General features: G+C 44.4%; 1 protein-coding gene across 5 annotated transcripts in view; it reads left to right on the forward strand.

The window, feature by feature from the left end:
* Positions 1 to 383: 383 nt before the first annotated feature.
* KIF2A (kinesin family member 2A) overlaps positions 384 to 14,727 on the forward strand; it is an 85,213-nt gene continuing 70,869 nt past the window's right edge. For 2 of the 5 annotated variants that reach the window (XM_072859065.1, XM_072859066.1), the window contains exon 1: positions 384 to 628. In XM_072859065.1, coding sequence (XP_072715166.1) covers positions 565 to 628 — 64 coding nt within the window. In that variant the 5' untranslated portion in view covers positions 384 to 564. Of the gene's footprint in view, positions 629 to 8,998; positions 9,062 to 14,727 lie in introns of those variants that run through there. The other 3 variants (XM_072859062.1, XM_072859063.1, XM_072859064.1) reach the window with 2 other exon arrangements.

The following is a 14,727-nucleotide window of genomic DNA, read 5'->3' on the forward strand; positions in this document are numbered from 1 at the left end:
GATAAAGCTATTACATTAAAACTTCAAGGCAGCTCAGTCGCCATCTGGTGCCAAATAGGCGCATGTGTGTGTTTGTAAGTCGGAAAGAGGGCCAAGAAGAGAGGCGGCCCGCAGCTGGGACGAGCTTCTCCCGGCCCAGGCCCGAGCGAGCGGGAAGGCAGCCCCAGGGTAGCGGGGGCGCCCATCTTGTGCCAGCCCCGCCGAGGTGCCGCGAAGCACGGAGGACGAGGACGACCGCGGCAGCAGTTCTGCCCCCTCCTCCCCCGTGAGCCGGTCCTGCCGTGACGACGCAGCGAGCTGCACAGGCGCAGCAGCTCCCAGCGCCTGTTGTATCCGGCCGGCGCCTTTTCTCTCTTCCCCCCTCCTCCCTCTCCACGTCCGTCCGTCCGTCCGTCCCTCCCTCCCTCCCTCCCTCCTTCCTTCCTTCCTTCCTTCCTTCCTTCCTTCCTTCCCTTCTCCCCTCCCTCCCGGAGCCGCCGCGGTCGGTGCTGCCGCCGCCGCCGCCGCCGCTGCTGCTGCACGCGCCCTCCCTGCTCCCTGTGCGCCCGGCTGCCTCATGAAACGATGGCAGCGGCCAACTTCGGCAAGATCCAGATAGGGATCTACGTGGAGATCAAGCGCAGCGATGGTCAGTGGGGCAGGGACGGCGGGAGGGGCCGGCCCGGCGGACCGGCCGCAGCCGCTGACCGGGCGCCGTCGCCGCCCCAGTGCGCGGCGCGGGGAGGCGGGGAGGGGGCTGCGCGCGGGGCCCATTGTGTGCGCGGGGCCGGGGAGTGGCCGGGCCTGGCGCGCGCTGCGGTTGTCAGGGGAGCGCTCGCGCTTGGCGTTGGAGGGCGGTTGCGCGGAGAGCGAGCAGCGGCGGCGGCCGCCGCTGGGGACGGGAAGGCTGCAAGCAGGGCGGGGAAGCGGCGGGGAGGGGCGGCGATAGGGTGGGGGCTGAAATGGGGGGGGAAGGGCGAGGTGGGTGCGAGGGGGATGAAGCAGGGATGGGATGGGCTCATGGGGGAGGGGAAAACGGGACAAGTGTCGGGTGAGCAATGAGACGTGCGGGGTGACTGTGGATGGGGGTGATGAGGTGATTTGGGGGGGAGAGGGGCGTGGGTGGGGAGGAAAGCCTGGGGAGGTTTTGGCGGGGAGGTGGGAGGGCCTTAGGGGAGGGGATGAGGTGATGGAGGGAGGAAAGGCCTTCAATGCAAAGTAGTAACTTCTTGTTTGCTCTGGCGTATGAGCCGTGTTCTGAAAAAATGACACAATAGTATGGTCTGAGAGAAATGCCTTTGGACACTTCCATCATTTGACAAAAAAGCTTGATGTTATTATCTCAGATGTTCCTTATGATTAAAATACATGAAGAGTGCTTGCTATTTATGCCTGTGAGTTATTATTTCTCCATTGGGGATCCAGTGTTTCTCATCTTGCCCAGCATCTCTTGATGGGAGGATGTATGGCGCTGTCTAGAAATACATGTGAATAAACGAAGAGTGTGTGTTAGGTTTAGGGTATTTGTCTGGAAGGAGAGAATTAAAGGGGAAGTTCACTGACTGAATCAATGGCAAGTCACTCGTGACTTCAGCTCTTCAATTTGAGTGGGAATATGTCATCTGTTCTTGGCCTCTGTGGGATCTGTGAAGCCTACTAAACAGGGGTGGGGTTCTGCTGGGATTTTCGGGAAAGTCTTTTTGTTTTTTGCCTGGGTTCAGAAGCTTGCTAAAGAATAAGCAGATGTTTTTAAGGGAAGAAAGACCTGGAGGTCAAAGGCACTGAAGTTAGCATGGTTTTGTCATGAGGCAGTGTCGTGGTTTAGCTTCACTTGGCAACCAAGCACCACACAGCCGCTCACTCACCCTTCCCCCACAGTGGGATGGAGGAGAGAATTGGAAGAGCAAAAGTAAGAAAAATCCGTGGGTTGAGATAAGAACAGTTTAATAAAATAATAATAATAGTAATAATGCTTTGTAATGAAAAGGAAAACAACAAAAGAGAGAGAGAGGAACAAAACCCAGGAAAAAAACCCAAGTGATGCAATTGCTCACCACCCGCCGACTGATGCCCAGCCAGTCCCTGAGCAGTGACCCCTGCCCCCCGGCCAACTCCCCCAGTTTATATACTGAGCATGATGTCATATGGTATGGAATAGCCCTTTGGCCAGTTTGGGTCAGCTGTCCTGGCTGTGCCCCCTCCCAGCTTCTTGTGCACCTGGCAGAGCATGGGAAGCTGAAAAGTCCTTGACCAGTGTAAACACCACTTAGCAACAGACAAAACATCAGTCTGTTATCAACATTATTCTCATACTAAAATCCAAAACACAGCACTATACCAGCTACAAGGAAGAAAATTAACTCTATCCCAGCCAAAACCAGGACAGTATTCACCCCTTATTCTACACCATCTACATCATGCCCAGGTCCCACACTTTCCAATACATTCCAATTAATCACCACCACTTTCCCTGTCTTTTGATATATATACAAACAGATAACATTCCCTTAGTCTATGGGCCATCCCTCTCAAATGTCCGTGGAGTTCATTTAGTCCATGACTTTGGGCTCCATCTGTCATAACAGTCCTTCAGGGCAGGAGAGATGGTGTGTGGGGTTGGATTGTTGCATGCTGAAGCCAGTTCTGGTTCCATCACCACTGCACTTTGCTTGGTTTCATCAAAGCTCATTCTTCATTAATCTGGGTGATTCTTACTGAAATACCCTTGATATGGCATATAGCAACCATAAAAGTGATGACATACAGTATTATATAGCAATTAACATCATACCATTCAGTTCATTGGCTATTCTCACCCAAAATCAAATCCCCTTGAGGTACACAGCGGACTTCCCCACTCTTCCGCATTACCCACCAAGTGCACCCAGGTCCTTGAGCAAAAGCAATCCCACTAATGGGTTTGCCTTTGCCCAAGGCAGGAGTAACCCAGACTGTCTTCCCCAGCATAGTTTTTTTTATGTGCACTACAGGGACCTTATCCCCTTCGACAGTGTGTAACAGTTTTGATTGGGCAGGGCCAGCTCGATTGGCAGATCCCCTAGTGTTGACTAACCAGGTGGCCTTTGCTAAATGTGTATCCCAATGTTTGAATGTCCCAGCACCCATTGCTCCCAGTGTAGTCTTTAACAGCCCACTGTATCGTTTGATTTTCCCGGAGCCTGGTGCATGATAGGGGATGTGATATACCCACTCAATGCCATGCTCTTTGGCCCAGGTGTCTATGAGGTTGTTTTGGAAATGAGTTCTGTTGTCTGACTCAATTCTTTCTGGGGTGCCATGTCGCCATAGGACTTGCTTTTCAAGGCCCAGGACAGTGTTCCGGGCAGTGGCATGGGGCACGGGATATGTTTCAAGCTATAAATAATTCACCCTTATGTTGCCAGTCCAGATCCACCTGAGCCACTTCAATCTTAGCAGCCTGATCCACCTGCTGGTTGTTTTGATGTTCCTCAGTAGCCCAACTCTTGGGTATGTGAGCATCTACGTGATGTACTTTTACAACCAGCTTCTCTACAGAGGCAGCAATATCTTGCCACAATGCTGCAGCCCACATGGGTTTGCCTCTGTGCTGCCGGTTGTTCTGCTTCCATTGCTGTAACCACCCCCACAAGGCATTTGCCACCATCCAGGAATCAGTATAGAGATAGAGCACTGGCCACTTTTCTCATTCAGCAATGTCTAAAGCCAGCTGGATGGCCTTTACTTCTGCAAACTGACTTGATTCACCTTCTTCAGCAGTTTCTACAACTTGCCATATGGGACTCCATACAGCAGCTTTCCATCTCTGATGCCTTCCTACAATACGACAGGACCCATCAGTGAACAGGGCATATTGCTTCTCATTTTCTGGTAGTTTATTGTACAGTGGGGCGTCCTCAGCACGCGTCACCTCCTCCTCTGGTGATACTCCAAAATCTTTGCCTTCTGGCCAGTCCATGATCACTTCCAAGATTCCTGGGTGACTGGGGTTTCCTATCGGAGCCCACTGTGTGATCAGTGCAACCCACTTACTCCACGTAGCATCAGTTGCATGATGTGTAGAGGGGACCCTCCCTTTGAACATCCAGCCCAGCACAGGCAGTTGAGGTGCCAGGAGGAGCTGTGCTTCAGTACCAACCACTTCTGAAGCAGCTCAAACCCCTTCATATGCTGCCAATATCTCTTTTTCCGTTGGAGTATAGCGGGCCTCAGATCCTCTGTATCCCCGACTCCAAAACCCTAGGGGTCGACCTCGAGTCTCCCCTGGTGCTTTCTGCCAGAGGCTCCAGGTAGGGCCATTCTCCCCGGCTGCTGTGTAGAGCGCATTTTTTACGTCTTGCCCTGCCCGGACTGGCCCAAGGGCTACTGCATGAACTATCTCCCGTTTAATTTGTTCAAAGGCTTGTCGTTGCTCAGGGCCCCATTGGAAATCGTTCTTCCTCTGGGTCACTTGGTAGAGAGGGCTTACGAGCAGACTGTAATTTGGAATATGCATTCTCCAAAAACCCACAACGCCTAAGAAAGCTTGTGTTTCCTTTTTGCTAGTTGGTGGAGACATGGCTGTTATTTTGTTAATCACATCCATTGGGATCTGACGACGTCCATCTTGCCATTTTATTCCTAAAAACTGGATCTGCTGTGCAGGTCCCTTGACCTTCCTTTGTTTTATGGCAAAACCAGCTTTCAGGAGGATCTGGACTATTTTCTTCGCTTTCTCAAAAACTTCTTCTGCTGTGTTGCCCCACACAATGATGTCATCAATGTATTGCAGGTGTTCTGGAGCTTCACCCTGTTCCAGTGCAGTCAGAATCAGTCCATGGCAAATGGTGGGGCTGTGTTTCCATCCCTGGGGCAGTCGGTTCCAGGTGTACTGAACACCCCTCCAAGTGAAAGCAAACTGTGGCCTGCACTCTGCTGCCAAATGGATTGAGAAAAACGCATTAGCCATATCATTTGTAGCATACCATTTGGCTGCTTTTGACTCCAGTTCGTATTGAAGTTCCAGCATGTCCAGCATGGCAGCACCCAGCGGTGGCATGGCTTCATTCAGGCCACGATAGTCTACTGTTAGTCTCCACTCTCCATTACACTTTTGCACTGGCCATATGGGACTGTTAAAAGGTGAACGAGTCTTGCTGATCACTCCTTGGCTCTCCAGTCGACGAATCAGCTTATGGATGGGAATCAGGGAGTCTCGGTTGGTACGATATTGTCTCCGGTGCACTGTTGTGGTAGCAACTGGCACCTGTTGATCTTCGACCCTCAGCAACCCCACAACAGAAGGGTCCTCTGAGAGACCAGGCAAGGTGGACAGCTGTTTAATTTCCTCCGTCTCCAAGGCAGCTATACCAAAGGCCCACCCGTACCCTTTTGGGTCCTTGGAATACCCTCTCCTGAGGTAGTCTATGCCAAGGATGCACGGAGCCTCTGGGCCAGTCACAATGGGGTGCTTTTGCCACTCATTCCCAGTTAGGCTCACTTTGGCCCCCAACACAGTTAGCTGTTGGGATCCCCCTGTCACTCCAGAAATACAGATGGGTTCTGCCCCTATATAGCTTGATGGCATTAGGGTGCACTGTGCACTGGTGTCTACTAGAGCCTTCTACTCCTGTGGGTCTGATGTGCCAGACCATTGAATCCACACAATCCAGTAAACTCAGTTGTCCCTTTCTTCCATCTGGCTGGAGGCAGGGCCCCTCTAGTCCTGGTCATAGTATTCATTACCCACTTCTTGCAAAAATGAATCAGAAGTCCCTTTATTAAGATCAGCCCTTCTACTCTGTCTGGGGAACTGCCCACTGGAAACCAGAGCAGCATTTTTCCTGGAAGAACCCCCTTTGGTGATTGTTTTTCCTTTCAACTCATGTACCCGTGCCTCTAGGGTCGAGGTAGGTTTTCCATCCTACTTCCTCATGTCCTCTCCGTGGTCATGCAGGTAAAACCATTGTGTGCCCCATGGTGTGTACTCTCCATATCCTCTCTCTTGAGCAGAAGAACGGTGACTCCTAATAGCCGAGATACTGGTCCGTACAGGTGGAGCGTGGGATCTATCCTCTTTGAGTTGCTGGACCATTTCCTCCACAGCCGAGACGAGGGAGGAAGAGAGACTTTCTTCATATTCCTGGAGCTGGCTAGCCACTTCATCCACTGTTGATCCCTCTTCATCTTTCCAGGTCAGTATTGCCAATGAGTTGGCACATGACGATGCTGTGCTCCGTATAAACTTCCACCACGTGGGTCATGTGCACTTGACTTCATCTGGATCTGGATAAATCACTTCCAGCATGGCTAATTCCCTCAGGTGCTGGATACCTCTCTCCATGTTGGTCCATTTGCCTTGGTGATATAGAACATCTTCCTTGAAGGGATATCATTCCTTCATAGCTGACAGGAAGCTATGGCTCCAGAGGCTGAGGACTTGTGCCCCTTTTCTAATCACTTTGTCAATGCCCCCTTCCTTAGAAAGGGGTCCCAGCTACTTGGCTTCCTTACCCTCTAATTCCAGGCTACTGGCCCTGCTATCCCAGCATCGGAGCAGCCAGGTGACAACATGCTCACCTGGATGACGGCTGAAATCTTTTTGCATATCTCGCAGCTCACTCAGGGATAGGGATCGGGTGGTTTCCGTCTCTTTTATGAGTTCTTCCTCTTCCTCCTCCTCTCCTCCTGATGGCCCTGCTTTTTCGTCTTCCCTTTCTAAGCAAGCTGACTTTCACTTCCAAGACGACTTCTTATGTATAGGGGTGACTGATACCAGTAGAGGTTGTTTTCCTGGTTCAGGCGCAGTGCCTGTCACGGGGGTTGGATTAACCACATCACCTGTCGCGGGGGCTAGAGTAGCCACAGTGCCTGTCACTGGGTGGGTTGGAGTAGCTGTGGTGCCTGTTGCTGGGGTTGGAGTAGCCACAGTGCCTGTTCCTTTGTTGTCAAATCCAGAGAGCTTCTCTTCCCCTTGAGGGTTCTGAATAGTGTTGAGCAGGGCTCGGTAGGCATGCGCCAGGCCCCAGCACATTGCAGTGATTTGTGTCTCCCTAGAATTGCCAGGGTGACGACATACTTTTTCCAAATATTCTACTAGTTTTTCAGGATTCTGCACTTGTTCAGAGGTGAAGTTCCAAAACACTGGAGGTGCCCGCTGTCCTAGGCATTTGCCCATGCTATCCCACACACCCTGCCACTCATAACTATCCAGCCTTGGGGCAGATCTCTGGATGATAGTCTTAAATTGCTTATTAACCTTAGACAATACCGAAACAATATTCCCAAGCAATACCAATAGATGTATCTTAACTACCCAAGGATGTTCAAGATACTGAAAAGTTATTGTAATGAAGGAGGAAACATCGTAGAAGAAGGTAGCGAAGGTGCCGTTTTGTATTTCCTCCATAAAAAACCTCTCAGAGGAAGAGGTATAATTGCTAATTGTCTCCATGAGGTGGTACCCGAAGTACAGTAATGGCTTCAGTACAGAACTCAGATACCAGATTAAGCTCAAGGCCAGTGTTTTAATAACAAATCTCCCAGGCAAAACATCACTAATCATTGCAGAGCACAGCAAATGCAGAAACCGACACTGATCTTTAACATGTACATCAAAAAAATGAGCATGGTGCAGATCAGATAAACCAATATCGAGAACAGATGAATCAATATCGTGGCCCGCAGCTGTTAACAGATCTAAATTCCTTAATACACTCTGGTTAATGTGTTATTATCTCAAACCCTTTGTGCCCCATGTTGAACGCTAAAAAGGACTGTTGTGGTTTATCTTCAGTCAGCAACTAAGCACCACACAGCCACTCACTCACCCTCCCCCCCACAATGGGATGGGGGAGAGAATTGGAAGAGCAAAAGTAAGAAAATTCGTGGGCTGAGATAAGAACAGTTTAATAATTTAATAATAATATTAATAATAACAACAACAACAATAATAATAATTGTAATGAAAAGGAAAACAACAAGACAGAGAGAGAGGAACAAAACCCAGAAAAATACCCAAGTGATGCAACCACTCACCACCCACCGACAGATGCCCAGCCAGTCCCCAAGCAGCGATCGCTGCCTCCCGGCCAACTCCCCCCAGTTTATATACTGGGCATGACTTCATATGGTATAGAATAGCCTTTTGGCCAGTTTGGATCAACTATCCTGTCTCTGCCCCCTCCCAGCTTCTTGTGCACCTGGCAGAGCAGGGGAAGCTGAAAAGTCCTTGACTAGTGTAAGCATTACTTAGCAACAACTAAAACATCAGTGTGTTATCAACATTATTCTCATACTAAAATCCAAAACCCAGCACTATACCAGCTACTAGGAAGAAAATTAACTCTATCCCAGCCGAAACCAGGAGAGGCAGGAAACAAATGGCCAACAAGCTTTATGCAGCTTGTTTTCTCATGTTCCATACTGCAGTTCAACCCTACAATAAAATAATGGTCGTTGTTGGCTGGACACTATATTAAATTTAACCCCTCAGTTTGTGCTTAATGACTTATGTGTCTCGTGAAGAATCTGATAGGTCTGGCAGTTATTTGCATAACTGCTGCAGATCTCTGTCTGAGGTGCCAGAAAACCTTACTGTAGGAACTTGTAAAACTTTTTTCTGAGGCCTGTGTGAACTTCTATAAATGTTACTGTTTGTTTTGTATGCCTTTGGAAAATAAGGCATGAGAATGCTTTGCTTCCCCCCTCCCCGGCTTGTTCTGCTCACTTATAATGTCAGAAGTGCAGACAGTAACTCTTGAACATAACAATACTTATTTTCATTACTGTTAATGTTTTAGATATTTTGCTGTATCACTTACATATGTGATGCAGCACGTTAAATATATTACACACCAGTAATGTGCTAGGGGGATACCTTCACAGCAGTTGCTCAAACAATAGGGTTGTGAGCATTTGTGTTAACTTGGTCCTTGTGTGAGCAACTGCACTGCAGTGTCATACCAGAGTTAGTGGGTCCTGGTTATTGTGAGGTTTGCTTGTTTTTCAGTGGAACTGGAGGAGGAGATGCCCTGTTATGGCTCAGGCTACTGCAGTGTTCTGCCATTCTCTTCCCAGTAAACTGTAGGAGGAACTGTCTGAGGTATGTGGAATGGATCATTTTGAGAAAGATATCGAAGGACAGCCAGCGCTAGATTGCATTTAGATTGCATTGCCTTTCAGAAGGTGGGTTTCCAACCTGAGCTGTGGTTGCACAGGCAATCGAGATTGATCTAGCTGCTTCTAACAAGGGGAGGTCTTGCTGCCTGTGCCTCTGTCAGCTGTGTTGTTCCTACAGACTCTCTCTCCTATCCAGTGTGGCCAATGATTTTTTTTTTCTCTGTTGATTTAATACATTAATTGATGATTTGATTTAATAAGCACAGTAGAAAACTTTTGGATGTGCTAGTTTTCTGCAGAATTAGTGAGTTCAAATGACTCAGAGGAATCTGTCACCCCAACAGTGTCAGTGTATAGGAAATGCATGGCCAGGATGAAGCGGAGGTGAGAAGTATGATCTTCTGGTTCAGTAACAGTGAGCTACCTGCATCTGCTCTACCCAGAACTATATCCTAGGTAGAATCAGGGCTTTGTATCATACCAGCTACCCTAGGCTGAAAGCATGATTGAAACCATTTAAGAAACTTTTGGAGAAAGTGGTGTGTTGGTCTGGGCTTTTTTTCATATATTGTCTTGTCTGTAGTAAGTCCTTTTTTAAAACTAAATATTGTTTTGAGAGGTAAGTATAATAATTCTTTAAAATTTCCTTATTTACCTGTTTATTTGCTGAATCCAGAGAAGAATAAAGTTTTAGTTTGTTAATTGGGTCATTTGAAAAAGTATGCATTTTTTCCCATCTGTCCACCAGTTATGTTAAACACTTTTCTGAATACAGAGCTTTATTAGTTCCAGATAACTCTATTTTTCTTTAAATAAAAAGAAAACCTAACAGAATAGCATTTTTTTGGTGAAACATCACTATTAAAAGTCATACTTGTTCATTACAACAAAATTGCAAAGACATGTAGAACACAATAAATGTGAGAATGTGACCAGAACATTCTGGAAAGAAGTTACATATTCTGTCATTTTGACAAGTTCTAATTAGGTTTAAGTGTTTCATGAGAGATTTCTTATAGGACTGAATAGAAACTAGATGTTGTACAAATGAAAGGCATTATTAGAACTCGTGGCCAAAACCACATGAAAAACAGTGTTTGGATAAACCCCAACATTTTCAAGGACTGATGCTGCAGAGCTGCTTGCTGTGTATCTTTTTTCTCAGTGGGTAAACATTGGTATAAATGTTGTCTAGAGTTGTAGATAATATTTCCAGTTATAATTGGAATAACTAGTTATGTTCATGTAATGTAAGAGCATATTAAGTCAGATAGTTTGGCTTTTTATAATCATTTCTGATATGGAAATTTACTACTTATTTCAGTATAATTTATGTATGTTGCTTGAAATATGCCTTGGTAATCTATCTTGGAAATGGGAAAGAACTCATTCATTTTACGTCGTGAATTGCTAAGAATGGACTGCATTTCCAGTCTTGAAAAATGTGCCTTATCACATGGAAGCTTAGGGAAGTAGAGAGGTGGCCAGAAGGTACCTGCAAGACCTGCTGTAATGGTGTTTCCTCCTGTCCAGAAGATGCTCCTTGTTGAGGTCTAAATATGGGCATTTGTCTGTTGATGAATTCCCTTTACTCAAATAATAATAGCCCACTGCTTTACGTGTAAACTTATACCTGTATCTCCACTTCTTGTGCATTATTCAGTTAATGATGACAAAGACCTATGTAACTACTTGGAGAAAGAATATCTCACTTTTTATATTCCATAAATACAGTCTTTTGCTGAAATAGGATAAATCTCTTATGCCCTGCAGCCCTTTAGTAGGCTGATTAGTGTTTTTCCTTTACTTTTTCAGTCCAATTGTGTTCCGTCCATTTCCTCCTCAGCCTGTTCCTATTCTCTCTGTCTTTGCAGATCTGAAATACTACCTAGAAGGACAGAGAAATTAGTTATATATTTGCTCATTTGGAAAGCGGGGGGGAATACAGTTCTGGTCTCACTGTGTTAGAAATAATGTAACAAACAGGCATGAGGAGAGGTCATGTTCTTGTAATTGGAAGAGTGACTGAAGATTTGACAGAACTTCCAGGAAGGGAAAAATGGTGAATTTTTAGGGATTAACCATCAAATAGTGTAAAAAAGAAAGATCATGAGCTTGTGCCCATTTTTTTCATAATACAAGAACAGGAGAGCTGTCAGTGTTTGAAAGAGAAAACTTAAAACTGATAAAGGAGAATAAACTAGGTACAGTTATCATGTGGAGCTTGTTACCAGAGGAGATGGAGGATAGAAGCATAGCAGAATTTTAAGAAGGATGTTGATGTGGATGGTAGGAATATCCAATTTTACACTAAAAATTAAAAAAATACACCAGCAACTATAAAAGGTAGTTTCTGTTCTACCTGAGTCTGTAGTTTAAATAACCTCTAACTGATGGAAGGTAGGAAGAAATCTTGCCTGTGGCTGTGTTATTTTGTAATTGCCTACTTGAAGAATTTTCTTCACTTGTCTCTGAAGCAGCTGGAACTGGTCATGGTCAAAGATAATCCATCTAGTCCAAAAACCTACCGACAGCTCCTCTCTTCTTAGGCTTGCCAAAACATCATTGTAATTGTTTTGCCTTCAAACACAAATAAGACTAAATTTTTGTAATGGTAAGGGCTGTAATTTTTTTCTTTAAAGCCCGACTTCCGTGAAATTGGTGTTTCTCAGAGTTGAGAGGTCTGTACCATCCTCTGTCTTCTGGGTAATCCTGTATGATGATCTTGATCTTTACGTACAACTCCCAATAGCAACAATGATTTTATAGCAAGGTAGAAGGTATAATGATGCTATAAAAATTCTGTTTCGGGTTTGGGTAGTCACCCTACTTTACAAGCTCTTGAGGGTAGATTTAAATGGTAATGTGCTTTTACTCTTTCCTTTTGTGACATACATCTATTCCTTCCCTGTGATTAAGACTTTTTTTTGTTACCACATTTAAATCATTTGACTCAATTATCTAATCCCTATGTAAGCCATGCAGACACAATGTGTCTTTGTCCTTCCATAGTGGCCAGATCACACGCAGGGTTTCAAGCCTGCTATTGCTGGTCGAGCTAATGGGTCCAACATTTAAGCTTACTTATCCAGTGTAGGTTCTCATATTGTTACATCCAGAGTTTCTGGGGATTGTTGGTCAACACAGAAGCATTGAACAGGAGGATGTATTAAATTTTCTGTGTCCTTTTTCAAATCACTTTTTAAGTGTTTAGCTTTTGTTATGCACTAAGTGTATTTTCACTGTAACTTGCAGATTCTCAGATATTTATGTAGGCCTTCTGTATTTTGTATAAATAGCTTTTGAATGACAAGAGTTGAAGTCCTCATCTTCAGAGATTCTTCTCATCTTTGTTCCATAAGCGTGTTTAATACAGCATTACATACTGGCAATAGTGTCTTTAGAGCTGTATATGGCTACTAGGATTACACAGCTTGTATTGCATGTTTTTCCTCTCTCATCATGTTATGGGGGAATCTATCCTTTATTTCTGTTTGGTAGGTAAAGTTATTGCTCTTTCCACTCACTCTCTATAATGGCCTGTTGCCTGGGCTAAGTTTTACTTCTGTTTTCTTCTTATGGCTTTATGAACTGAAGACTTTGCTGTGCTGCTGCTTGGCAGCATAGCACCAAGCATGGCTTCCCACCTTGCTGAGGTGGGAAGAGCCGATAAATCGTTGGGAAGAGGTCATGCCTGACTGAAGAGTAATGTCATTGCAAAAATATCTCTTTCTATTTGCTCTAGAAGATAAATTAGCCTTTTGAGTTCTTTTAATACATCCACTTACTGTAGAATGATGTAGAGAAATGAGTGAACAATATTAAGTATTTAGCAGGTGAACTCCTTTCCTGGAGCACAAAATCTGTAGCATTTTTGTTGCCTTGACCTGTGGAATGTGCCACTGTGATTTTTTTTGTGCTTGAGAAATAAGTAACGGAATGGAGTAAATTCACTTCATTGCAGTGTTCTTGTTTAAGTTCTTCCTTTGTAAACATTTACTGCTTATAAAGTTTGATTTTTCTTTTTAAACTTTTTTCCCATCTTATTGTTTGTTGGGTTATCTTGTCTTCCTCACTATACTGTATGGCTGGACTCTTGAGATCAGGAAGAGAATGCTGTGGTCAACCCATTGTGAACACTAAAATATGGTGTTCACTATAAATATTCACAATATGTTTAGTCATAGAGGAAAAGAATTCAATGACTTTTGATAAATTAAAGGTTTATGTTAACTTTTCAGAGTTGAGTTAAGTTAAATTTCTAACGTAATGCAGAAAGTAAGATACGGAAGTAAGTCCACAGTAAGGACTCCCAAGCAGTCTTAACTTTGTCCAGTAGTGAGAATGTGTAATAAACAAAATATATAGTCAAGCATGATGGTGTTTTAAATTTAAAATTAAAGCATTTTTAATAAGACATTGGCTTTTAATAATCAATTTCTCATAATGTCTCTGTAGCATAGTTAGAGTTATTTGGAAGCCTAGATGCTTTCAGTGTGTATTTTCAGATGTAGGGCTGAAGGTTTTTATGGAGCTGTAATACATTTTTTGTTATTTCTGTTCATCTATTTCAAAAACATGAACAAGCTTTCAGGTATATGAGCAATTATTTTTGCTTGCTTGAAAGCTTATCTATGTTTTCCAGTTTTACCACTTGTGTCTTTTCAGAAGTGAATGTTTCCTTGCATTTCTTTTTAGTTTTTTTGAGGGAATAGTTACAGTTCCTTCTAATGTCATTTTTTTAAACTTGCTTGCAGTTGTATATTCCAAACCTTTGGGATTTATTGTGACTTGGTATTTGGGGTTTTATTTAAATTTTTCTCAGTACTGAACTGAACATAGACACTAAAACAAATGTTCCTAGCTACAGTGTTTGGACCAATTTTTCCTGGGTTTTGGTAGAGATTTTGATACTTAAGACTGTTAGATACTCATCATAATTAAGTTAGCTACAGTTAATTTTGACTATTGGTGTGATTCCACAGCTGTTTAAGATGTTTAACTCTGGGCTGCTTTTGTCTGTCCGCTGCATCAGTGTTAGTTTTTAGTTAAATGTGTTGGAGGGAAGTGAGGGAGGGAGGGTAGGGAACTAAAACTATGGTAATCCAGATGTAGATTGTCTTAAACTGCTGTTAGTTATATCCGTGAACCTGTTCATATTGTATATGTACAGGCACATGCACTGTTTCTTCTTTTTCTGTCCTCATTCCTCTCCTTAAAATGTTCACAGTTGTTATACTGCTGTTTGAGTACTGTTTTTTATTTTCACTTGAAGAATTAAAAAGCCTATAGCTCGCTATAGTGTTCCCAATAGAGAGATAGACAGGTGGTTGACATGATTTTCCTACAACTTTGACCTCTGTAAAGGGACACTTTGAATTCTATAATAACTGTTTAGCTATGAGACAGTACTGACTGTGTCTGATACCCTGGAAATGCGTTTTGTGCATATCCCCAGAAAGTATCATGATAAACAGGTAAGTTGTGGCTTAGAACATCCATAAACCATTGATTTACTAGAAGATGGTGAAGTACACCTGCCATGTTAAATGCTTTTCTCAAGTGGAACCACCATTGGAGTCAGAATACGGGGCTAGATCTTCTTGTCTTGTGCCACTCTTCTCTGTGCCTTGTAATCACTCCTGGGAA

This window comes from Ciconia boyciana, chromosome 4 (genome assembly GCF_034638445.1).
Source record: "Ciconia boyciana chromosome 4, ASM3463844v1, whole genome shotgun sequence".
Classification (NCBI taxonomy): Eukaryota; Metazoa; Chordata; class Aves; order Ciconiiformes; family Ciconiidae; genus Ciconia; species Ciconia boyciana.